General features: G+C 36.9%; 1 protein-coding gene across 1 annotated transcript in view; it reads right to left on the bottom strand.

The window, feature by feature from the left end:
* LOC114153707 (FRAS1 related extracellular matrix 2) overlaps positions 1–21,566 on the bottom strand; it is a 69,067-nt gene extending 47,501 nt beyond the window's left edge. The window contains exons 1-2 of the mRNA XM_028032413.1: positions 16,331–21,566; positions 11,611–11,700 (exon numbers count right to left, since the gene is read on the bottom strand). Of these exons, the coding sequence (XP_027888214.1) occupies positions 11,611–11,700; positions 16,331–21,305 (5,065 nt within the window). The 5' untranslated portion in view covers positions 21,306–21,566. The remainder of the gene's footprint in view (positions 1–11,610; positions 11,701–16,330) is intronic.
* Between the last annotated feature and the right edge of the window lie 5,481 nt (positions 21,567–27,047).

The raw sequence follows: 27,047 nt of genomic DNA on the forward strand, positions 1-27,047 counted from the left end.
TATAAATTGAAAATATCGTGTAGCACAGTGGTGCTATTCTTGTACAGTACATCTATGCTGCAGGTGTTGGTGTGGTGCATCTGTTCCAGAAACTAAATGTATCGGGCAAGCAAAGAAAGTTACCACCAGCACTCTAACTGTTTTTTCACTATAAAAACTTTCTGAGAAGCATGTGAAGTTTTTTGTTACACATTCTGCTAAGACATCAATATTTCAATATCAAAAGAGGCACAAAAGATTTTACAAGTACAACACTAAATCCAGATAGACTCTTGCTCAAATCTCATTTTCTGCTTGACTCCAGACCTGTAATGCCATCATTGTTGGAGTAGAGAAAAAAAATATGAAGACAAACTGGTTTCGAAGGTTTGGCGAACCTGCCCTGAGGTAATGGGAGTTTTTTGTGCACTCACCAGATTTAAGTACATTGATATAATCAAAACAAAATAATCAAATTATGCATTTCTTATAGTTTAATTGGTTGGCATTTTATAAGAATCTCAGCAGTCTTGACTCTCTCAACTTCTAATTTGCTTAGATGTTGTTTCATCATTTATACTGTGTTTGATCATTCCCTTCACAACTTGAATCACTGCTTAGAACTTCAAACCGAACAAAATCTAGAGGTGAATACGATATTTATTTTATTGTTTATCCCACTATATGCACTTTTGGGCATAAAGGAAGTGAATCCCACTTGCATTCACCCAAAGCATGCACCAATTCAACTGCAGGAGATAAAAGTGGTGTCTGACGGAATAATGCATTGCTTCCAACCTGTATCCAATCGCCATTGGGCATGACTTTGCTGCTGAGACACCTTAAGCCATCTTGGACACAAAAAACCATAAGAAAGTGACATCTGAGGCAGAGAAACTTTCACTCCTTTGAAGTTCCTGTGATACACTTAATAACCGTGGGGTTTTTCCACTCATGTCTACAAAGACAGCTGTTTATGACCCTAGGCATAGCTCAGAGGGGAAATCCTCGGGGAGGAGGAAGCAGTGACTTCCTTCAGGTACTTAAGAATAGCTGTATGCACATTTATCGTTCGTCTATGCAGAAGCTACGGCATGTCCATTATGCATGCCTTCATAGTGTCGGATGAATGACGACACCTATAAAATTGTGTGCTCTCCAACAGGAGTGCTCATTACAGAGCCACCACTCCAGGATCTCCCATTGGCTTCACTTTATTATTTAAAAGAGGGATGAGTTTAATGTAGCCCATTATCGGCACTGCTGAGACTAAAACTTGACCCAAGATGATAAAATACCAACTGACAGCTTTGGCTTTCCGTTTTCACTTCTTTTCTGCTGTCATTGTTCTCAGATATCATAGCAAATTTAGCAATATATATATATTGAAGTATTTGACCTGCAAACAATGAGGTATGTCTCCAAAAATAGCTCAAAACCACTGAGTACTTCTATACTGTATTGTGAACAGACTGATGCAAACGTAGCATTACCTTACATTACAATGCTTAAGAGTTTGAAGTATGACTTACTGGCCAGCTAGAATTCATTATAAATGACAAAAAAGGAGACCAGAAATAATTAGATGATAGATGAAAGAGAAAAACAGCAAAGAAGAGGGATTATATGTGAATCCTTTCAAATGATCACAAATAGTAGGAAGAAAAGGGCAGGATGTAAGTCAGATGGATTTACTGCAATGAAATAAAGATGATCAGTTTGTAGTTGTGCTCAGATGTCAAGGGAGTCCAAGTTGTTTTATTAGTGACCTTTAGCTCATTTGCTTTGTTGGCTGTGTTATCTCTTATCTTTTTCTTCACAGGACTCCATAGAGTTTAGCTTAAACCCAACACTAAAAAACACAACTCCCCTACCCTTCTTTTCTTTAACAATGACTCATTGTGATCTACCTTCTTTGTGATTATGATTATGTAGACATCAGCTAACATTTCTTTTTTTTTTTTTTTTAAAAAAAGGTTTTATTGGCTCTAATGGCCCTTATTTGATAGTTAATTGACAGGAAAGTGGGTAATGAGAGAAGGGGGAAGACATGTGGGAAAGATCACCAGGCCAGGAATCAAACCTGCAACAGCTGCGTTGAGGACTAAGGCCTCTACATGTGGGTTGTGCTTAACCCTCCGCCACCACAGCACCACCATCAGATTTCTCTATTATTTTAATAGTTTTTTGTAACATTCTAATTTCCCTAGACATTGCATTTTGATTTTAATTTGTTGTAATATAATAAAATCAGATTAAACAGCAATAAATGTTTGAAATAATATCTCGTCTTGTGTGTCATGATTACATTTAACATATCACTATCATTCGTTGAATTAAATTGCTGAAATAAATGAGCTTTTCAATGATATTGTGATGTATTGAGATGAAACTGTTATTTAGCAAAAACAAATAGCTTTAAAGATGAATAGAGTCCAGATCCATTGCTCATCATAGGGTGTGGTAATTAGACAGAAAAATATATGAATGCAAACATTTTTTGGCAATAATTTTAAGCATCAGTGTAGAAAAATCAAACATTGGTTGTCAGGCACCAGAAAATCCCAGTCGCACATGATTAAAGTGATGAAAAATCCCTACACAACTCTCAAAGTCTGACTCTCTCATCTCAAGGTCGTAATGAAATGCAAATAATTATGAGTAACATAGCAGATTGTGCCATAATCCTACAAGAGAGAAAGTCATCCACTCTTTGAGAGACAGACACAGCAAGCACAGACAAACATTAATTTTATATCCAATAGCTGGTGACTGAAACAGAGTCAACACTTATCATAAGTCATAAAAGCGTAGTGGGAAATTTAACTGAACAAGATTGGAACATTAAATAAGACTGCATGTCACTGAACTGGTGGCTATAGACGGGCGAAAACAGCACTGAAAAAGCGAACATACAACAAACACAGATGGTGAGCACTTTAAAAGCACAGAAAATAAATAAATCACAATGAACAAACATCTAAGACTGAAAGTGTAAAAAAAGAAACAGGGATGAGAAAGGTGGTGAAGAGAATAAAGAGAGCAGAGCTCAGCTGAGAGGAGAGAGTGACAGTAAACTCCTGAATTCAGACAGATAAAGAGAATTTGCTCCTATAGCCAGAGGATGCGTTTCTCTGTACTGAATCCTGACGTATTACCTTTTGGTCCGACACAGATCAGTGCACAGTGATTTAACAACAGAAAGAGGCTAACTACGGAAAAGGTAAGCATATTAACCTGGCTCATTTGTAACCATGGTGACAGCTCGTTTAAATGTCTGTTTTTGGCGGGTTTAATTGATGCTAGCCACTGCAAGCAAAACAAAACAAAAACTTTATCTAATGTTTTGGATCTTTTGTTTATTGTGAGTAACATTACTTATTTTCAACTTTTGGAAAGAAGTGCACTTAACACTCATTTACATTGTAAGTAGCAGGTTTGTATACTCAATAAGTGCATGGCTAATATTATTTTGGGTTTTTTTAATAATTATTTAAAACATTTTCACCATGTCAAATGTCCAGTTCAAACCACCAAAATGTGGTTGATGACTACAAAAAGTGTTTCTTTGTAAAGTGGTATGGGACATTCAGCAAAAAAACGTAGTGTGGGTGAACCCATAATCATCATGGTAAATGGAGAAAATCTTTTTGCTTAATTTAATAGCAGATATGTGTGATATTATAATTCCACCTGGGAAGAAGATGTTTCCAATTCATCAATTGAAATGAACAAGACATTCATGCCGTTGATGAGTTTGTAAACTTCTACCCGGCAATCTAGGTCAGGGTTGCTCAATACGTCGATCGCTCAGGGTTTTGAGTTGATCTCGTCAGTAGGTGACAAATTGAACACCGCCAAGAGGCTGAAACCAGCGCGTCCTCTTCTGACGCGCTCATCAAAATATTCAAAGATCCAAAACATTTGTAAATTTATTAAAAAATAAAAAACTTAACAAAATGTATTCAAACTAATGATCTCAGTAATTATTGTTGCATAATCAGTGCATTTCAGTTCACTTAATAAAAGAAAAGGTGACTCAAAGATCGACTCAGAGCAGAAGTTTAATTTAGCTCATCAACCACTGCTGTGTTCAGGGGAGAACTTATTAATAATCACGAAATAAATATCAAGCCTGATAACCTAATATCTTAACGGACTGAATGTTGTGTTTTAACGTAATCTCTGTTCTGCTTTTTTTCAAACCCCGGCCATTAGGTATTTATATCATCTTCTTACATGAGTTACCAAAGTATCCTGCATGTCCTAATATGAAATCTCTTGCAATATAAAACTGTTTATCTCAATGTGAGTTAGCAACCCAAATGGTATGATTTACTGAGGTACAAAAACATTTCTCAATTCACCTGAAGAGCTTCCCTTTCAGAACTAAATTAGCTTTTTCAATTTACATTTTTATTCAGACAAATTATTGCAAAGGATTTCCAACATCTGAGCCTAAAGCGAAGAAATAGGTATTTTTTTTCTTCTCAGAGTCAGAAAGTTAGTCAGGTTTTTGAAATATTAACTTTTTTCTAACCTGTGAAAGAAAATCTGTATGCACAAAGATAATTTGTCACTCTTATTTAACAGAAAGGGGGGCTAATAAAGGGGCAGACATTTTATCTTGACATTTTATCTCGGACTGCTTTTAAGAAGGAGGGAAAAAGGCCCTTTGAAGACATGAGAACATATTCACAGCAATAACACAGATCTACTCTCCATCTATCAAGCACAAACAAAACAGATAAGGAAAAATTGTCCTTGCAGAAGATTTGGTGATAATTAGTCCTCTAACACTTGCAAAGTCATACACAACGCATTTTCCTACTATTAAGGCTGAATAAAGAATTCATATAATGTGAACTGCGTGCAGTGCAACGTGGATGAAATGCAGATCTAGTGGAGGCAATTAGAGTTTTAGGTGGATATGTAAATCTAGATGAAGTGCTGGTACTTATGGGAGCAGAGGGTGTTGCTGCTGGGATGAAAGAATTCTGCTGGAACAATCAATCTTGTTTGCAGTCAGCGGTACGGGTTTAAAGAAAAAAATTGTACATGATCTTCTGTTGTATATAGTCAGAGATTTTGGTGGGAATTTTCTTCTTAGATCTTAAAAGGAATACAAACAAAATACAATATATACTGTATACAGTATTTATTTAGTGTCATTTTTTTACTTACATGGTTGACTGGATTGATGCATCTTTCAAAATTAAGACATTTTTCAAGATGTGGTATTGTTTTCCCATTGTTTAAAATACCTGAGCCTTTTTTCTTTTTTAAGTGTAATACTAGTATGCACTGACTGTTTAAAATAAGCCAAGCAACTATAGCTTATAGGTATAAGTCATTCAAAAGAGTTACATGAGATGTATTCACATTTTAGCCCTGGAACAAGCGCCAATCATCTACCAGCCATCAGAGGAGACATTATTCTGGGGTTGGAGTTACAAATCCCTTACAAATCTCTTGGGAGCGGCTACGTATGCGACATTTTTCCAGACGAGCTATGAATTTAATACTTTCAAATGACACACACCTTTGTATGAACTATGTGATGCTGTGAGCTGCACATTGTCCAAAAAAACAAAACAAAACAAAACAAACAATCCTCCTTTCACCACTTCCTGCCGCTTGTTTGTACCAGTAGTAACATCCAGCTTTCGATCAAATGACTCATGTGATGCAAAACAAAGTGTTTTCATTGCAGTTTTGCGAAATGCATCTATTTCAATATGGTTGAAACTCCACCTCACCCTAGCGCAAAAAAAATTCTTGAAAAATGTGAAGTTTTTTAAATTGGCATGTTTCCATTAAGCAATTTTACTGTAATTGTATTCTAAGAGCAGGAAAATTTCCAAAACTCACTCCATGACAAACTGAAAAGTCCCCATCATATAGGTAGTCCTGGCATGTTTTCTTTCCACTGGTATTGTCACGGTAGATGTTATCGTCTCTGAGGTCTGTAAGACTGTAAGCCTGAACCCATCTGCATGTTGTACATGAACTCTGGAGAAAGTTTGCGGCAAGTGGAAAGCTTAAAATGTTCTGGTGGCAATTTTAATTAGATTAGCGTGTTCCTTTCAAAAACTGGGGTGGGTTCTTTAAGACTTCAACTAATACATTTTGCAAAAAAACAAAATCACTGTTTTTTCAGAAATTCATGGTTTTTATATTATTTCTACGTTCCTACTCTGGCAACTTGTTCCTGGTTTTGCCATGTCACATTTATTGATCTATTTATTCATTCTAACTTCTCAGGGTTCAAAAGCATTTATAGAAACATTCTGGGCAGAGTTTGCATTTAAACATTTTGATAAAATCCACCAACCTTTCAATCTTATTTTTTTTATATATAAATATGTTTAACTCAACCTATTAATGTATAGCTGATTTACAACAAATATGGTCCCAAGCAAAATAAAAAATCCAAACACCCACTGCCAAATAAATGTTACAACTGATTTGTGTTTGCATACACTTCCCTCACATTACAGTGAGTGAACTTCACAACTCATCTCAAACTGAAGCGTGTGAAAAATCCATCAGAATTAGCAACAGAGATCTTAGGTGTTCTTAACCTGATGGAGAACATTTTTCCTGCCACTCCTCGTCTGTAATAGGGCCACATAATTACCAGCGGCTCCCTCAGAGCCTTGCCCAGTTCATACGCCTAGGGCTCTCATTACCCACAATGCTGCCTGGGCTCTTAAATATCAAACACCTCTTTGTGCTGGAGGCATTGACCGCCCCTCAGCCTGCGGCAGCCCCTCCATGCTCGCACTGTTTGTGCTTGTGTGGGATTGCCTGCGTAAGCTTGAAAACGCACAAGTGTGGATCAGTGATCAAACTAATCTTGTTCATAACAGGAAACCTCACTTAGGTGTATATTTATGTTTTGCATCATCCTTGCTTCCTCTAAAATGATGAGCTTTGACTCACAAAATATTAACAACGTATCTAAAAATGTTGTTTTCCTCTGCAAATTTTAAATGCAGAACAAATTTGCTTAAACTCTTGAGAGGATTACAGAGGACAAAGACGGCACAGTAAAGAGAAAATCATGGCCTTGGCTATTTCATTTTATAAGCCTTCCAGATTTAACCAAAATATTGCCCCAGGAGAGGAAAAGAAAATAATATAAGCATTTACTTGCATGGTCAATAACATTTCTTCTTTTAGCTGCATTTAAAAAAATGGTTATTCTGTTATGCACTAACACTTGCCTTTAGGCAAATGTCTAAAAATAATGGTGGAGAAAAGCTTCTATTCAAATAAAAAACATGTCTATGATTAAAGACAGAACATATCTAACTTTCAACTTTTGTAAGTATCATCTAGAGTTTTTAAAACTGTTGGCAAACATATTAGCATCTAAGCCAGATTCACATTTCTATGTCTTACTAAAGAATGCAACTTTGATGACCCAACAAATTAAAAGAAATTACATATGAACCCGGTATTAACCTTTAATTATGTGCCCAGTGATACATGATGTCGTGTGACTAAAAGGTTCTGCACTAATTGCCCTATGGGTGTGTTTGTGAAGTTTCTCACACAGCATAAGAGGTGCCCTCCAACTATGCATGTGACCACATAATGTAATGCAATGATTTCGCATATCTGGAGTTCATTAAAGCATGTGTAACTTTATGTTCTGCCAAATTAACTTTTTTTTCACACATACTAACACTAAACTAAATGGTACACACCTGCAAAAGTATGCTTAGATTTTTATCAAGCTGAGGAGCTTGGACGGATGTATATGTTTTGTCTAATTAAGGAACCTTCAACTGATACTTATCAATACCAAAATTATCTTCACAACATGAGCTTCTCTATATTTTCTCTTATTACAAGTACAAATGTTAGTGTATTGATTCTACAATGACAGAATCAATACACTAATAAATAAATAAACAGAAAATTGTTAACTATTAAGAAGTGAAAGGAAAGTGACATATGTTTTTTAGTAAAAATTTGAAATGTGTCAAGTGCTATACTATCTAACTACCTTTACTCTGAGATCACACATATGTCACAATCACTAAATAAATTCCAACTGTTTGTAACCTAACTTGAGTATAAATCCAACTGTTCTCTAGATATATCTATTCATCTGAAGACAGGTTAGCTTGGAGAGCCTTATTAAGAGAAGCAGCCAAAAGGCGCTTGGTAATTTGGAGGACCTGCAGAGATTCACAGCTAAGGTGGGAGTTTGAGTCCACATGACAACTACTGTCCTGTTAGTAGTCCATCTGCTGGCCTTCATGGAAAAGTGGCAAGAAGAAAGCCTTTGTGTTAAAAAAAAATGTATTGTGTGAGTGGGTAAGTAAAAAGAGTGTAGGTAAAGGAGCAGAGAGGCACCTAATCAGTGCTGTGCCTCTGTAATTTATCACATCATTTACACACATACAAACAGCTGTTAAATACAAAAATGCAGACTAAAATGTGTTTACTGCCATCACTTTAGCACCCCCTCACACTCGCTATGAGGTGAATATGGTTCATACTCAGTTTTTGTGCCACTGTTTTTATTGGGAGTAATCAGACAGGAAATGGTGAGAGAGGGAGAAGGGTGAAAGACATGCAGAAGAATCCCTAGGTCAGGAATCGAACCACGGGCAGCTGTATTGCTCTATATCTACACCACTTGCCACTCAGATGTTGTTCCTTAGCAATGACATAGAAGCTGGTCAGAGTTAGCCTAGATTTGGTTTGAGGTAAATGCAGAAAATAAACCATGAAACATGTTAGAGGCTGCACAGGACTTGAGACTGTGCAGCCTCTCAGGAGGACAATGAATGAATATGAACATTAGAATTACAATAGAACAAAACAGAAGTACCCTTTATTCTCCCACAGTTGGATAATTCAGGTAGCATCTGGTTTCCTCTGTTTGGTTTTATGGAAATCCTAAAGAGAATTTGCTCAAAATAATTATATAGATAATATTTTTTTTCAGTCCAAATGAGTTTTGTACTTATTTCTCTTAAGTTCATTCTAAAATTGAAAAAAGTCAGTTGGTTTAATCCTACAAATGTTTTTGGTTCACGCTTAAAAAGTTTCAGTTTTTACCAGAACTAAAATAATTCAAAATTTCCAAGATTGTACAACAAAGAAACATTTTTTATATATTTACAAAACAAAACTTATTTTTAATGGATTTTGTGGTTGTAGACAATTCTTACTTTGGCTTTATTTTTTTATTAAAGTTTATATTAAAGATCCCTGGTTTAGGTCAAAGCATATGCATTATGCATCCAAATCTTTTTGCAAGGTGATGCACGTTCCAACCTATAGAAATGCAATTTATAATATTATTATTCAGAAAAATAGGGGGTTGCAGCTTTGAAGTGATTAAAGATAAAATTAATCCACAGAGGGAGATTATGTGAAATGCTTTATGTTGAAATTCAGTGATTTATTTCTTTGTTTTGGTCATTAAAATGTATTGCTTTATTGATCAAAGTAATCATTATTTTTATAACTTATAAAGATCCTCAAATATAAAAAGCCTTCCAAAATCAGCCTGTTTTGAAAGATGTTTAAACCTACAGGGTATCAGTTTCTTTTCCTTTCCTATGCTTGTTTGCATCGTTGCTTAATTTAAATTATACTTCTTGTTTCTCTTAATGTATTTAGCTTTCCATTGAGTGTTTTATGCTTTTACCAAGCAATTTTCTAACTCTACATTTTGATTTACTTGTGATTTTATCTTGTGATGTTCAAAGTATTTGTACTTATTTCCTGTAATTTACTGATGTCAAACAGATACACACACCTCTTAATGTCTCAATAAATAACAAAGTGGCTGCTATTGTAAGATGATTTCTTTGCAGGAAGATGCACACAGTAGGGATGTATATTCAATAAAATATGCTGATTGTTAAATTTTCATATCTTGAGCATAACTGGAAAATATATATGACAGTGTTTACCTGAATTGAATAAATTTGATTCTGGTTTTACAAGTAAAAGGCAGAGCACTTTGATGCATATTTAATAGTGACAATGCTCAATAGTTTCCTTTTCACATTTGTTATACTGACAAAAGATAAACTACAGTCAGCCTTAATGTTACAATCTATGGCTTATGTTTCTTATATCTTAAATCTACCTGGCTGTCAGAACTTTAAATTTATTTTCACATTAAAAAGGTGTAAAAAAAAAAAAAAAACATTTGCAATTTTTTGTGAAATGTACATGTACACAAACATTATTATTATTAATGGGGATGATTCATTAACTTATAGAGCTATAAAAATTATACTTGTTTGATTGGCATCACAAAAGATAATTATCAGATAAGTATCTGATCACTTCACTACTAAGTTTGACCAAAAATTTACAAAAACTAGTTTTACTATGAGAAGGGATAAAATACTTAGCAGCTGACTTACCAGTTGATCACCATAATTAGTTACAATGAAGAACTTTCTGAGACTGAGAAAGTAATAAAGAGACCCAGTAAAATTAGGCAAACTCTAAGGATTAATGTCTAAAGGCTGTTTGCTCTCCTGTCCAAGTCAGCTGACTTCTATATTTTAACCACAAATTACGTTTATTTATTTATTTTTTTTACTTTTCAAACTATTGTGCCTTTTTGCTTATGTAAAAAACACTATTATTGTTATTACGATCATTGTTGATACTCAACAACTGCACAAACGATGCAGTTCACGCTACTGAAAAAGTAGCACAAAAAGACCTCGAAGTCATGCAAAAGTCATTTTCCATGGCCTCTCTGAACTTCTCCCACGCTCATGTTTTTCCCTCAGAGACCACAAACCGCTTAGACTGCTGGTACCCATGAGATGCTTCCACAGGCCAAAAAGACCCACAAGAACTCCTGCTACAGCCTGACAATGTCTCTCTGCACCAGTGTTCAATTCTTTTGTTAATAAACTCGTATATAATGGAAAGAATATATCTGTGTTTATTCTGTACATGTATAGAATCATCGTGATCAGATGACGCTAGTGCTGGACTTATGCTTTCAGCTATTGCAATTATTTATAGTTACTCCTAACCACAACTAAACTCCTATTGCTGCTCAACATCAGTTGTGAATCATTTCCCTCCTTGGGTCAGCAGAGGTGTTTTCATTCTGTGTTTCTGGGATGAGGACTAAACAAGGCAAAGCAGCATTTAGTTTCCATGCTCATCAACTCTCAAAACAACTGTCGAAAAAATAAAAAAAATAAATAAAAATACACAGGAGCTATTGGGAGTCGCAGCCGAAAACATTACTGTTAAAGACTGGTTTATCATTTCTATCTTGTCTCTGTTTTTTTTCTTTGCTTAAAGTTTGATCTTTTTAGGTCTGTTTTGTTCATACCTTAGGTGTTTGATTTTTCCATCTCTGTAATGCTGTTCTTCCTATAAAGCTTTTTAAGATTCTCTCAGTAGCAAATAAACTTTATTTTCTTTTCTACATTAAATTACGTGTTAATTTGTGGTTGATTTGTTTGTTTTTAATAAATATTTACCCTAGGAAGAAAAGTCCTTATAGTCTTTTAATTTAAGTAATCTCTTTCTTTCAATTCATTTTTGATAAATTCACCAGAAATCGGATATTATGCAACTTAAAGTAGCTGCTAGCTGGTAAATGGTAAAAACTCTTACCGTTATCCTCAACAGAGAAGTGAAAGAGGTCCAAAGTAGCATTTTCTTCGCCCCTCAGTACATAGCAGATGTTCAGATTGTCGATATCAGCTGCAAAAGAAAGTTATGTTTATTTCTTAAAAACTCCTTTATCTTGAAGAGCTCGTGACAGTGAAATATCTTTAAAAGTAAGAACAGATAAACTTTGAGATCATATATAAAAAAGCTGAGATAATAAACTATAAAGCAAAAAACATTTGACAAGAACATAAAAGAATGCAAATGAGGGTCAGTTTAATCTAAATGGTTTCATGGTCGAATCAATGTGAGGTGAGGCATGATGAAATTTTTAAACTGCCTGATAGCTAAGGTCTAAATTACACAAGTAGTAGATTTGTCCTTGACAGGAAATGGAAAAAAAAAACATTTTTAATAAAGAATTTGCATTTCGTGATTAAAAAAACATTCATGTGATGTTTCATGCTGACTGCAGAAATAGCCTCAAACAAGCTTTTGAAGTTGTATCGCAGCCTTTTGGCTTGTTCAAACACTTCCTCCATTCAAATAACTGTTCAGATACGCAAGCTGTCCTGCTTTAGTATCGGCTATACTAGCAGCAGGTCTCTAGTATCACACTGATTCAATTACTTATCAGTGCTCAGCATGAACAATTTCCAACCAGAGGAGTTATTTTTGAAAGTCATGCATCCGTAATCTGGAGCGATAAGGGCTGCAAACCTGATATCCAAAGCGGCTCAAGCTAAACCAAAGACAAGAAAAAAGGGTTTAAATTCAAGAGCCTTAAACCTGTCCATGTCAACAACAAAAAAAAAGAAGAAATGAGGGGATGGTGGATCTTTTAATGACAGACAAGGTAAGAATGTTAAGAATAGGATTGCACAGGGCACCACACATCTGTTTCCTGAACTTTGCTGAATTACAGGGCTGTGCTAGCACCTCCCTCCCCACCATTCCCTACAAAACATCTATTATAGTACAGAGAAATCATCAATGCTGCTAAAGAGTCTTCTCCCAGCAAAGCTTCTTCTTAAATAATAGATGTCAGAAGAAGAAGGTTCATAACATAAAAGCCTTGACTTAAAACCCTTGACTTTTGACTGGGATGTTTACCAGTTATACTGTAGGTGGCCTCTTGTCTGCTTTTTCCTTTCCATTGTTATTATTATTTTATGTATACGGAACCTGTATGCATAAGATAATATACAGGTATATTGCCGCTTACATATTTTTTTGATTTTACTTTTTGGTCAGACTTTAAGGCTTCAGAAATTAGCTTCACAAGGCTTCACAAATTAGCAAGAACCTAGCCTAAACAACCTGGCCTTAATTGAAAATATAATGACCCTTTTGATTAATCACATTTTTCTGTTGGGTTTGGCTAGCCACACCCAGGAAGACAGACGATAGAACCAAAAAATCACTTAAATAGATCATGACTGACCACAAAAAGTAGGCATGCTCAAAGCAACACATCATGCCCCAATCTAAAGCAATTTAACATCAGATGACAAGACAAAGTCACTGACTGACATATTTCTGAAAACCGGTTACAAAGCCATTTCTAAGGATTAAGGATTATGTGGCAAGTTAATAATCCAATGTCTTGAGGCTGAATTAAAACAATTCTGTACAGAACACTATGCCAACGTTTCACCACAGTGATGTAAAAGCTCACTGCCAGTTCTTACAGATGCCTGATGTCAGTTGTTGCTTTTTATATACAGTGGCCTAGTTGTCAGTTTTAGGAGCAATTACTTTTTCACATAGGACCAAGCTGATTTGGATTGTTCTTCCCCTAAATGGAATCCTCATTTGAAATGTGCATGCTGTATTCATTCGTTTGTCTGAAGTTAAAATTTCCTTGATGATTTGAAACATTACAGTGTGACAAAAAAAAAGCAAGAAGTCAAAGAAATATGTACGGGGATAAAAACTTTTAACAGAACTGTAAGCGATTATTCTAAAAGATTAGGCCTGCAAGAAGAGAATCCTCCTTGCAGGACAGACCTGAACCTAAGGACCTTACAAATCTAAAGTTAACAGTGTGAACAGAGGGCACGCTCTTCATTCATTATTTAAAAAGATCGTCTCTTGGGATGTGCCCTGGAAAAAGGACAAGTAAATAAAGAGCAAAGGATTGTCTCTTTCACCTGACTGCTTCTTTTGATGAGCCTGTTTGGTCTCTCTGACTCAATCTGTCACGACCCTTCCCTCATTCTTTATTTCTCTCATGTCACTTACATCCCCTCACCCCACTTCCCTAGCCGCCTCCTCTGCACTCTCCTTCCCCTCTTCAATGCTGTGCTGCTTCTTTTGGTTTTTTTCACTCTTGTCTTATCTGTGCCCTTTTTTGTTTGGAAGACCGCAGCCACACACTGTTTGTAAGAAGTGTCCATCTCTTCCAGGCTTAAAGAGCTCTTTCTCGCTCTGTGTTCTCAGCTCATATTTTTGCTTTCAGCAAGCAGGTGAATTTTTGTACATGTTGGCTTAATTGCCATGCAATCATGATTGCGTTGCTTCAAACAGCAATCAGTGGCATTGTTGTCTCTGTGCATGTGTCAATACTTATCCATATTCAAATCTGTAGAGTTCCTTGGCAATGTCAGAACATTTCCAGGAATAAATACAAAACTTTACTCTGGATTCATAGCAAATATTTTACAGTCAGTCTTCAGAATGGAAAGGAGGAAGGAAAGCAGGAAAGAAGTTTAAAAATAAATAAAAATAAAATCCAATATTTTCCCACACACCTGTTTCTTCTTCCCTACTTATCCAAACATGGAAAATGCAAAAATCATATTCTTCACTTTAACATCGTTCTGCAGTCTGTGTAAAAAATTCACACACTAACCATTGTGATGGTGGTCAATATATTCTCTATAATTTTATAAGACACATAGCATTTCAATACTTCAAACTGACTGGACCCAGTGAAATTTACTGCATCTCAAATACCATCCTGTCACTTTGAGCTCTGCACTGACCTTTTCACACCATTCTCTACCTCTGTCCTGCTTCATTTAACAGACCTCCAAAGAGAACATCAGATGTGAACATCACCCCGGGAGAAGCAGAAAAAAAAATTAATTATTCATCTGTTAAGTCTACAAAAACATCAGCCTGTAACTTTGGTCTGCTAATTAAGATTTGATGAGCAAGGCACATCTAAATCATATCCATAAATTAACTATTGAATTCCCAAGCTGGCACTCGTCACACGTACGAATAATTATAACCCCATAAATTAAAATCTTTGGGAAGCAGAGTGTGAAAAATTAATCAAAACTTACTGATTTACAGGGAATTTGAATGTCACACATTTTTCTTCAATAGCAAATCACAAGTTATGATGTTATAATTATTTGATCACAAAAACATAATGAAAAGCAACTTCTCTGAGCAAAGAAATGTGACAATTATGCTCTCAAGGCACAGTTTTCAAACATTTTGTTTACAAATAATTTATGACAAATTACTAGCAGTACCAATTAGACAGCTACCTACCTACTGCTTGCCAGTGCTAGTTAGCTTTCAGAAAACATACTAAAATAACTTTGCCTCAATTACAGAAAAGACAAATTTGATTATTTTTGAAAATCTCTAAAAAAACATGGACAGTCATGGAGTTAAATCTCAAATAACTAACCAGTCAATGTCAGCTTCACAAACACCCAGCGTTATTATATAAAGAGTAGAGAAGCAAAAATTAATCATAATTTGCACATTAAGAACTTAATATGCAGTGTTTTCTCAAAACTGTTGCTAACAAAAGAAACACAGTAAATAAATGATATTTGGGTTTCTGTTCTAATTAAAAGCACTGAGTTCACTTAATACATTTACTGCGATAGTGTGAAACTTGGTATTTTTCCTAGAACCTGTGAAAATGTCATGCCAGCCTATTACTAGTAACAGTGATTTATCTATAATGGCAATAAACATTCAGACAGTTCTGTTAGAGCAAGGGGTCTTCAACCTGTTATTAATAAGCCACATGACTCTATAAGCACCAGTCCCATTCAGTTTTTACTGATATCCCAAAAATTTAAGTTTTGAGAAATTGGTTTGAAACAGGCAGCCACAATGACTTCGTATAACTTTGGTCAAAAATAGTGTAGAAATGAACAATGTTTTAAAACTTAAAGGTATTGATATTTGTAGGCTTTTTGTATGCTTTCATGCAGCATCTGTATAATATTCAACAAAAGAATGTCAATAATTATTCAAGGAATCAGTTTTTCATCCTTTGTCATTAAATTACAAGCTAAATGTGTTATTTTTTAAGTTTCCCCAGAAACTTAAAAGAAGTTTCTAAGGAAACTATCAAAAAGTCAGATGTTTATCCTTTTTCTAGATCCTAAAACAAGAAATACATTTGTGGTTGTATAACTGTAAAATAAAAATAAATCTGATTTTAAGTACTTATAAAACAGAAGTTATCGTTCTTTAAAGACTTGTTTAGGTTTTGCAGCTCTGAACACACAATTTCAAAAATCATTGGAAATTTTGCTGAATCCCATGTTTGGCGTATGGGTAAACATACATAAAAGATTTGGTGTAAATTTAAATAAATCTTTGTGCAACATTAACTTGATCAAAGAAATTCCTGTTATACAATTATTGATAACTTGCACTGAGAGACTGCTTCTGTACTTTTCTGGTAAAATACTGAGCAGAGTAACTTGTTATTATACTATTAAGAGTTATTGTCAGAGCTTACCTTGACTAAAGGCATCAATGGAGTTGTTTCCGTGTCCCAGGTTGACGATGTAGCCGTGTTTGGGCTGGGTAGTGATGTGGAACACCACCAAGGCCGGGATGCTGTCCCTGTCCTCCACTTTTAACACTTTAGGGCTGATGGGGAACCCCAAATGACCTGTGGCCAAAATCTTCAAAGTGGCTGCACCTTTATTTGCCACAATCTGAGGGACTCCATTGTCTATTGCCACAATTGTAATCTTCATAGTCTGAGGACGTCTTGTCTCAAAAATTGTGTTGGGGAAAACATAGAAGTCTGTGTGTGTGCCATCAGTGACAGTGAAGGAGAATGAGTCTTCTAGTGTTTCAGTTCCATCGTGTTTGTAGCTGATGAGGTTTTCGTTGAGGTCTTGTTTTGTAAAGCTGGCAACAGGTGTAGACTGATTGTACAGCACCTTGCCATGAACAGGCAACTGGGTTATTGTAAATTTAATCAATTTCTCAGCAGTGTCCTGATCTTCAGCGGTTAGCTCGAAGGGTGTGATTAATTTCAGTTGACCTTCAGTGACAATTAGACTATTTATAGTCACAACTGGTTTCTTGTTATCTACATCCACAATAGATATTCTAAATGTTCTGAAAATGGGATTGAACCCATCTGTGACTTCAAACTCAAAACTGTCCATTTTTACCTCATCATCAGAGGTGTGAATGTAAAAAATCTTGCTGCCTGCTAACTGAAGTTGAGTAAAAGATCCAATAGGTATCCCAGGAGTGTCTGTGCACTCCAGGTGCCCCCTGACTGGGGCCCGCGTGACAGTAAAAACTAATTTCTCGTCAGGACTGTTGAGATCTGAGGTGCTTAGAAGATCTGTGGATAAGGTCACCCTGCCACCTTCTCTTAGAGACACACCTTTACTGATCACATCTGGGAATACGACGTCAATGCTGCCCACAGTGATATAGAAGTAACGATCTATGAGTGAATTTATTCCATCAGTCACATCAAATTTGATTAAGTCTCTGAAGCCATCTTGTCCATTGTGTGTGTACAATATGAGTCCTACATCAAGTTCAGATTGTGTGAAATTCATGCCAAGTGTGATGTTCTCAAGAAACCCGAATGGTGTTTTTCTCTGCAGGAGACCCTGGCCAGGCCCAAATCGGATTATATATGTTAGCGTGCTGTCTTCAGAATCTAAATCTGTTGCTTTGAGGATTTTATTATTAATCTCCTTCGTCTCTCCAACTTCCACCTCCAGGCCATCATTGATAGCCATCCTGGGGGTCTCATCATCAACAGGGATGATCATAATAACGGCTGTTTTCTGCACAGAATACTTTCCATCTGTCACAATGATATCAAAGCTGTCCTCCGTTGTCTCTGAGTCATCGTGCTCATAAATAATACTCGACGCCTCTCTAATCTCTTCTAAGGTGAAGTTAGACACCAAAACAGAGCCCGTGGATAGCTGATTTACAATGGCACCATGTTTGGGAGGTTTGGAGATGATGAACATCAGCTCCTCAGGTGGAAAATCAGCATCTGCTCCATTCAGAATCGGAGGGTCGATGATAATGTTCATCCCCTCCATCACAACTATCTCCCTTAAATAAATCTCTGGCTTTTCATCATTTGTTGGGATGATTATGATTGGAAAGAAATGGTTCTCTGAGAAATTGATGCCATCAGAGCACCTAAATGTGAACCGATCCTCCATTGGCTCTACCCCCTTGTGAATGCTCTGCACATAGAATATATTTCCCTCCCTTATGTCTCTTAGAGTAAATGCACTGATAGCTGTTCCTGACCTTGACTTCTCTGAGCCTGGAGCAGGGGATATATTTTCTACATAGCCTGCAATGGGCTGCACAATGACAGTGCAAAGGATGTCATCTGTTGGAGTGTCATTATCATCAGCGTTCAAGTGCTGAGAGCTAATACCATATTTCTCTCCTTCAATAACGCTGAACTGGAGCCCAACTCCAATCTCAGGGGCCTGATTGTCAACAGGCAGGACAGTAACTTGTATATGGACTCCACTGACTATATTGCCCCCTACTGTCCAATCATCAGACATGTCTGTGAGGGTCAAATTAAATCTGTCTTGCTGTGAGAAGAGACCTATCTCACCACCAGTGTGTGCATACACAACTTCCCCATTAATTATCTCAGCTTGTGTAAACCTTGCAGCAGGCACTCCTTTAACTAATATTTCCCCAAAGACTGGGGGATCTTCCATAATAAATGTCAGCTGGAAATCATCAGTATCATCATCATGGCCTTGAATCACATTTGCTGTGATTTCTGCCACACCATTTTCCAGCACGTCCATGTGAGACCCAATTGTTCCTGAGGGGAGTCTGATGGAGGGAGTTTCATCATCAATGGGCTTTACAATAACTTTAACTGTCACAGTCACAACATGTACCCCATCACTGATATCAAGCTGAAAATCATCGCTCACTGTCTCCTCCCCACTGTGAATATATGATATTTTCCCCTCTGAGATGTCATCAAGTTTGAAAATCCTGTTTTTCTCCAGGTCAGTGAATACAGCCTTAATCTGGCCATGTTTAGGTGGTCGACTCAGAGCAAAAGTTATCTTTTCCCTTTCTGTATCAAGGTCTTGGGCATCCAGCTCTGCAGCGGTTATAATGTGCATTCCGCCTTCAAACACGGTAAAACCGGTGTTTGTGATTTGCGGTGGGTTGTTATTGACTGGCTGCAGAAAGACTGTGAACACCCCCTCTACACTGTTCCCTGCCGTGTCTTCAACGGTGTAACGGAACTGTACTACGTGGGTTGTGATTCCCAGTTCCACGTTTGGGGGCGCATAGGATATCTTGTGATGGTTTATTTGAGCTTGTGTAAACTCTGTCACTTCAGAGTCAGGACGATCTGTCAACACTAATGATCCAAATACAATGGGGTTATTTTCATCTGTATCAGTTGGAGCCTGGATGAGTGTATATTTGAGGTCACGATCCTCTGAGTCTATGTCAGTGTAACGGAGGACCTCTTTAGTGAATTGAGTGAGTTCATACTCCTCAACAGTCATCTGCAGGGTAGTGCCGGGGTACAGCTCAGGGGACACGTCGTCAATCGGTAAAACACGAATTACAAATATACTATCTCCAGATAAATTAGGTGGGTCATTGTCATCCTGAACAGTGAACATAAACTGATCCATGATTGTTTCTATGCTGTGGGGACCTGTGTGCCTGTAAAACAACTTTCCATCTGTGATGTCTTTCTGAAGCCATTCTGTCACCTCCTTCTCATACATTTCATCCTCAGCATTAAATTTCCAAGAGGAGGGGTCCTCCGGGGCATCTGACTGTCGAAGGAGCACAGTTCCGATTGTGGAAAAAGGGGGAATAATGGTAAATGTAATTGTTGAGTCTTCAGAGTCAATATCAGCAGCACTGAGCACAAGAGGCGATATGGGAATTGTTTGGTGTTTGAAAAGCACTATACCCATGTTTGCATTGATGATTGGTGACTCATCATCGGTGGGGACAATAGTGATGGGAAAGAGAAATTCAACTTCATTTTTCCCATCTGTCATCTTGAACACAATATTGTCACTGTATGTGTCGCTGCCATCATGCTGATAGACAACAGCCCCTGTTGTGAGGTCAGCAGGTGTGAAAAATTTTCTCTGAGAGCCCAGCACCACGAGCCCCCCATGCCGTAGGCCGTCCACCACTGTAACTATGACAGAGTCCAGGTTGTCCTCGTCGCTGATCTCCAAGTTATGTGTGCTGATGAGAGGCCGTGACTGGCCCTCATACAGCAACTGACCCGTGTTACGCGTCACAACAGGGGCCAAAGTGTTCATCGGCTTCACAACAATCATAAAAGCAAATGTGTCAGAGAGAGCCCCCTCCGTGTCTATCACCTCAAATTCCAGCTGAAAAATCCTTTCTGTGTCCGAGTCCAGAGAAGGTGGAACATAAGCTATTTTCAAATCCTGCAGGTCTTTCTGGTAGAAGGAGGTGATTGGAAGGTTTCTGTCATCTGTGCTGACTATGTAACCCTCTTCATAAGATAAGGGAGAACTGATGTTAAAAATAAGCTCTTCTGGGTCTGACTCTGTATCCTCAGCAGCCAGCATGTCAGGGGTGAGGGCTGTCATCACAAACTGGCTCACCTCCATCATCATCATGGTTACAAAGCTGGGTTTGGGGGGAGTGTTCTCCTCTCCATCTCTGATGCGAACCATGAGATGGAAATACTCCTGCTTCACCAGGTTCCCTTCTTTATCGTGGAGCTCTACAACCATAGGAACATAATCCCTATTTGGAGTTTTACGATTAAACATGTGCTCGTAGCGTATTTCCGCTTGTATGAATTCATCACAGTCCATCACTGTGGAAAGTTTACTTCCCTCAATGAGTTTTCCATATCTGGGCAGTGTGCTGGCGCCGGATACGGATGCCACTTCGCATTTGTAATTCACTTTATCATAAGTAAACTCTAATATCTTCATATCGATAGGATTACTAATCCCTTTAAGACGATCAACAGTGAGTGGCACGTTTTTGGTGAGTAACTCCATCTGCGTAAAAACTACTTCCACCTCCATCATGAACGGGATAATAACAGTTTCGGTTTGAGCATCATACCTGAGCTGCAGCCGCACTCTATCCCTGGCCGGACTCCTGGAGCCGTAGTGAGAATATATCACGTCGCTCGGACCAAAATCGCATGGAAACTTTTTGGGAGAGAGGTGCCCCGGTCTCTGTGTGAGCGGGTCGTTGTCCAGCACGGTGATGCTGCACCGGTCTCCCGGCTGCGTCTGAACCACCAGGTCGTTGATGGGGTCGATGAAGACCGACCTTCCGAAAGGCACGCGTATTCCGTTATTGGCCACCAGGATTGCGTCCTCCGACAGCTCGGACCGGAGCGCGTAAAATAACCCGGAGCTGTTGGGCTGCGCTAAAACAAAACCTGTTACTGAAAAGCACAGGAGAAGTCCGCGGAGCAGCATCTTCGCGTCCGAAAACAGTGACGCTGTCGATGTGCAGCCGTGCAGTGCCCACCCAGGCTGTTTCACTCGAAAAGAATCAAATCCCAAGAAATGATGGGAGTCAGATGGATGTGACTCCCGCACATCTATCCGTCCGAAGCATCCACATACTCAGCCTCCACAGCGCACAACAGTTTTAACTTCATGCTCCAGAGAAGCACTGGCTGAGCTGCTCCCGCCCATCCCTGCACATATTGGAGGATTTCTGAAAGCTTGTGGACTCACCAGCATCGCCAATGGGCACTACACTTGACAGTCACCAAAAGAGGTTGGATTAGGAAGATGAGCTGAATTACTTCCACCGGATATAATTGACTTGGCACAACACCCATTATCGGCTTTCTCACTTTGCGAAGTGATAAGATAAAATATGACATATCACAATGAAGGTGTTCTTAGTTGTATTTTGCAAAACACAGATACCTTAAGTACAATGATCAATTAGACTTTTACTTTAAATCAATGGTGTATGTCCCCTCTTATCAAAACGGATTGAATTCTACACTGTAAAAACAGTTTTAACAAATTTATTAAGTTAACATGCTCAATGTATGTTCTAAAATGTTTTAGTCGTAACTCAGACATTTTGAGTGAACTCTTTTTTGTCTTTCTTCGTTTCTTTCTTTCTAACTTCCTCGTTTTATAGCAAAGTCAAGTAATTATTTTACCTTCAGTTATTAAAAAATGTTGTGTATATTATCCCCCTCCTTTAACTGTCACCCCAAAACATGTAAATTAATGGCTCTACGAAAACACCCATATTCTAATAGTTAAGGGATGAGTTAATAAACTTGGCTAACTTGTGGCAACGAATGTCCTCAGATGATTTAAGTCACATGTGTCAAATTCAAGGCCCACAGGCCAAATCTGGCTCATCATAACTATTTCTCAGGGCACAGCTGGTGGAATTAGTCAGTCTATATTTGAATAATCAAATAGAAGAGCAGCTAGAAAAGCAGCAGCTGCACAATTAATCAACATTTAATAAACAACAGGAAAGTAGCATGTTTTAAACTTTCACAAACTTTATAGCATATAAGCTCAAACTGATCAATGCCAAATATTTGTAATTAGAAAGAATATAATTTTACACCTGCATCATTGTCATCAGTGCATATAAACAATTTTTGGGGACACAGAGGATTCCCTTTCACAACAGATACATCTACTTGGTCTTCTTTGTCTAGAAAATTATGACCAACCATCACCTCACTCTTTCATGAAGTCATATAGTTTGTCCTCCATATCAAAGCGAATCAATAAGCAATAGTTTGTGAATAGTTTTCATTGTTCTCCATACAATACATATAAACACTTAATTAAACAAACATCTCCATATAAATTCTGTCCAAATCATTATACATTACCAAATAGAGCCAGAGAACACTATAAAATATATGACTTTATCAGACATAAAGTTTGATTTAAAAGTTAAAGCAGAGGCTCATATTTGATTCTCCCAAAATCTCTTTTTTGTAGTGTTGCTAGAAATGCCCGACTCTTTCTAACTTCTCCATGAGCTGCATACCTCAGTTGGCAGACCATAAGACTACCATATGAGAGACCAGGATTTGAATCCTGCAAGAAACTGCACACATTTATTACATAAGAAAAATATTAGTGTATAGTATTTTGAAATACTTTGATATAAACCATTACCTAAAGCTTAATACGCCTCTCTTCATTTGTTCATCTGTGAATCTCTGTAGAAACTTAAAGTGTGAATGTTATCTATTTATACATTGATTTATTCCCTTATTTATTTAGCTGTTTGTTCTGAAGTGTTCTGTATTGGCCTCTAAATATTGCTCACTTTCCCTCAAGGAGGATACGAGTGCAATTACAACCTCACCAGGGTAACAATCTTTTTCTTGTTTTTCTCTAAACCGTTGCTATAATCAACAATGTGGGCACAGATTATCTGTAGAATTATCTGTAGAACAGATAATTAGCTTTCACGAAAACAAAAACAAAAAAGTGGAGGCTATTGGTCAAGAAAAAAGATATTTTGCATAAACCTCCTTTCTGGTGCTATATGATAACTTGAGTCATTTCTCACATCTTTGTGTTGAAGGAAGAGTCAACATCACACCCAACAAAGTATTATGTTTCCAGTCAGAAAACGTTTGATTATTACCAAAATAAGTTTTGCCCACAAAGTATGTAGTACATTTTTGTAAGTAGTGCAGTCTTTCACTGGAGTTTTTTTTTTTTGTACGTATTTAATATCTGAGCCAATTTGGTGTTATTCCTTTGGATTTGTGGGTTATTTGAGTTGTTGCCAACGTCTGGTGTGCATTTTATGTCAAAAGAAATATTTGAAATATATTGACAGAAAGAAAACATGGGTTCAACACATATTTTACCTAGCTGTTAATGTAAATGGGTGTCTTAGAAGGTTCAATCTTCATTAGTTATCCATGAGAGAAGAAGCCTCATTATGTTGATGAATGGCTATTTCATTTCTTAACTTTTATGAGTCAATTTTCTGCAAAATTTCTCAATAATCTGACAGGTTTCCAATGTGAAAATTTGAAAATGTCCAAACTCACAAGTAAAACAGCCTTAATGCTAGATGAGGCCCTTAGCAGTGTTTGTAGCCACAGTCAATTTTCCATTCTCCTTCTCTACATTTAGAATGCGTGGTGATTAGAGGGCTTCCAGAGGCATGTTATTTTGAAACACAAAGACCAGCCTTATTTTTTCCAGTTGTTTATGCCTGAAATCCAGAAACACATTCTTCTTGTGATTTTACATGAGAAAAATATCTATGCATGTATGACATTGATGCAAATCCATAAGGTAGATTGCATTGAATATCAAAACCTGAGGACAATCACAAGATAAGTTAGACAACATTAGAGACCCCTGCACATTTTCATCTGCAAATTTGTGTTGCAATAATTGTTTACAGCTTTATTATTTTCAAAGAAAACTAAGATTAAATAATACACAGAATTTTCATTGATGAGCACCTGTTTGTAATTCCCATCATTCTGACCCTCTGGTCAGACAGACGCTTCTTCTGTTCCCATGTGACCAATTAGCACTCAAACTCTGGTTAATCCCTGCAGCTCTCTATCACCTAACAGGTACAATAGAAGTTTTGGAAAGCTCAGCCGCATATTTATGGCACATTCTCACAGCGCAGAATATAGGGTTCCCTCTGCGCAGCAGCTGCTATGCCGTGATAAGGCCCCACGTGGAGACTTTGAAGTTTGAGACTACACAGCTCAATGAAAAATTCAAAACTGCCAACTAATGACATTGTAAGGGTCAGGTGTACAAAAAAAATGGTTGCATTTGCATAAAATCTTGGTATGTACTGTATGTCATGAGTTACTATAAAATTTTCTATGGGCTCAAGCATTTAAAATAGAAGTTTTTTGTGATAATTTGAGGAGCAGAGCCACAGAAACACACCACAATATTTTCACTTAATTGAATTTTATGTTCTAGTTACTATGGCCAACTTAAAGGAGGATTGTAAACTTTTGAATGAATCAAGACAGTTTACTGCATCACATGGTAAGTAAATATTATGACTATGTCTTTAAAATATGCATAACAATTACAATAAAAAAAATAGAGGACACACAGGTAAGCCACAAAATTTTAACACAACACATAGATCGCAGCTCATAGACCTTGAATAGAAACTCAATATAACCTCTGTTACAGTGATTCAAAATGAATCCTATCAGTTATGTACACTAGAATATATATTTACAATGATTTTCAAAGTATTCATGCTCCTTGTTTTTACATTCAGTAAATCTGAGTGGGGCAAAGAAAGCAACTGATGACAGAAAATCTTTAAAATGTCCTGTTCCCAGTTTGACACAAACCATGTAGGGGACAGAGCACACATCTTTCAAGTGGTGCTCTGGTCAGATGAGAGCACAATAAAACTTTTTCTGCATACACATAGTGTGGTGAAAAACTATCACTGCAGCATCATGATGTGGAATTACTTATCTGTTCAGCAGGAGTTAACAGGAATTGTGATTGGGGCTGTAAAAGGGTCAATCCTGGAATACAAACTTTTGCAGGCTGCAAACAACTAAAAAAATTACAGCCAAATTTTCAAATTGGATGACTTAGTTGAAATTATATTCAGGTGTTAGAAATGGCCCATAGAGACTTCAGATCTAAATTCAAATGAGTATTCTGTGACTGGAAAAAGTATGTCTATAAACCCTTCTCTATCCAATCTGACTGAGAAAGTAAAACGAGTACAGTCTCCTGATTTACAAAGCTAATAAAGTCATACTGCATAACTCTTGCAGCTGCAATCGCAGCAATGTTTGCCACACTTTCCAGGTTGTTAGTTGTAAAATAAGTTGAAAGTCATGTCTCATTTTCTTTCTTCTTCACAAACAGCCGTTTATATGATAAATGTTTGCCAAAGCCAAGAAAATACTTTGGCATTTTCGTACTTCAGTAGGAAAATAAAAATGCTGTAAAGTAACATCCAGGAAACAAAAGCATTTCCTGACATTTTATCTTAAAAGCACCACTTTGAGACATTTTATTTAAAACCCCATGGCACAATGAAGCTAAAATCCTTCCCTACATTACCAGATACTTAAACTAATATAACATATTCATTTGATTTAGACTATAAAATCTACTGAAAGTGTCAAATTAAACATGTAAAAGCAAAAATAGCACAGAGCATGGCAGCATTTTATTAGACTTAAATTACTGTGTGGAGATATGGAGTAACACAAAAGCACACTATGATGTACATTAGGAAAGGCCAATAATAATTCTCATAAAGTAGAATATTCTGAGCATACATATTCAATGTTTTTCAAGTAAAATGTGGTGAAATAGTTTGAAATCCAGAAATGTTCAAATAACGTACTTGGCAAATAAAATAAAATAAAATAATTTGATGCTAGTAAATGTATAAAGAAAAATATTATTCAATAAAGAACCGGGGTTTATCAGTTGAATGGAGAGACACATTTTGGAGAAACACTAAGGAATATGTGCACAGGAACCTATCAAGTGAGTTTCTGCAACAGTAAGAAGAATTTAAAAAAATGTACCAATAAAAGTCAGCTTGAAAAGTAATACATTATAAAACACTGTATAAATAATACACAGACTTAGGTATTAAGAGGAGATTTGGATTGCGTGCTACTGGGTGTTATGCTGGCTGTGCTGTGGATTAAATATGATGAACTGCGTGTACGATATATTTTATACATAAATATAGGGAATAGGAAAGACCTCATAGTCTACAGGCATAAAAAGTAACTGGTCTCCATTTTGTAGAGATCAGGTATGATTTTGACCCATTCTTCCTCACAAACTGTCTTCAAACCTTGAATGTTCTGGAGGGCCTCTTTTATGACCGCTGATCTTCACTTCTTCCAGAGGTATGCAATTGGATTGAAGTGCTTTTATTTTGGAGTCATTGTTTTACCGAAATACCTTGTCAATTTATCTTGAGATTCTCATCATGAATGTCCTGACATAATTTATCTTTTCTTTAATTCTATGAACACTGCCGTAGTAAGAAAGAAAAAAAAACCAGCTTATAAACTTTACTGCTTTTGTTTAGAGGTGAATGGCAGAGCAATTTCTTTTTCAAGAAATGTCTCTTTGGATGTGGAATGACATCCAAAGAGCTCCATGTTGCTTCCATCTGACTGGACTAGCTTCTCACAGTATTGTATTAGATTGTTCAAA

The sequence above is a fragment of the Xiphophorus couchianus genome, chromosome 11 (genome assembly GCF_001444195.1).
Source record: "Xiphophorus couchianus chromosome 11, X_couchianus-1.0, whole genome shotgun sequence".
NCBI classification, from domain to species: domain Eukaryota; kingdom Metazoa; phylum Chordata; class Actinopteri; order Cyprinodontiformes; family Poeciliidae; genus Xiphophorus; species Xiphophorus couchianus.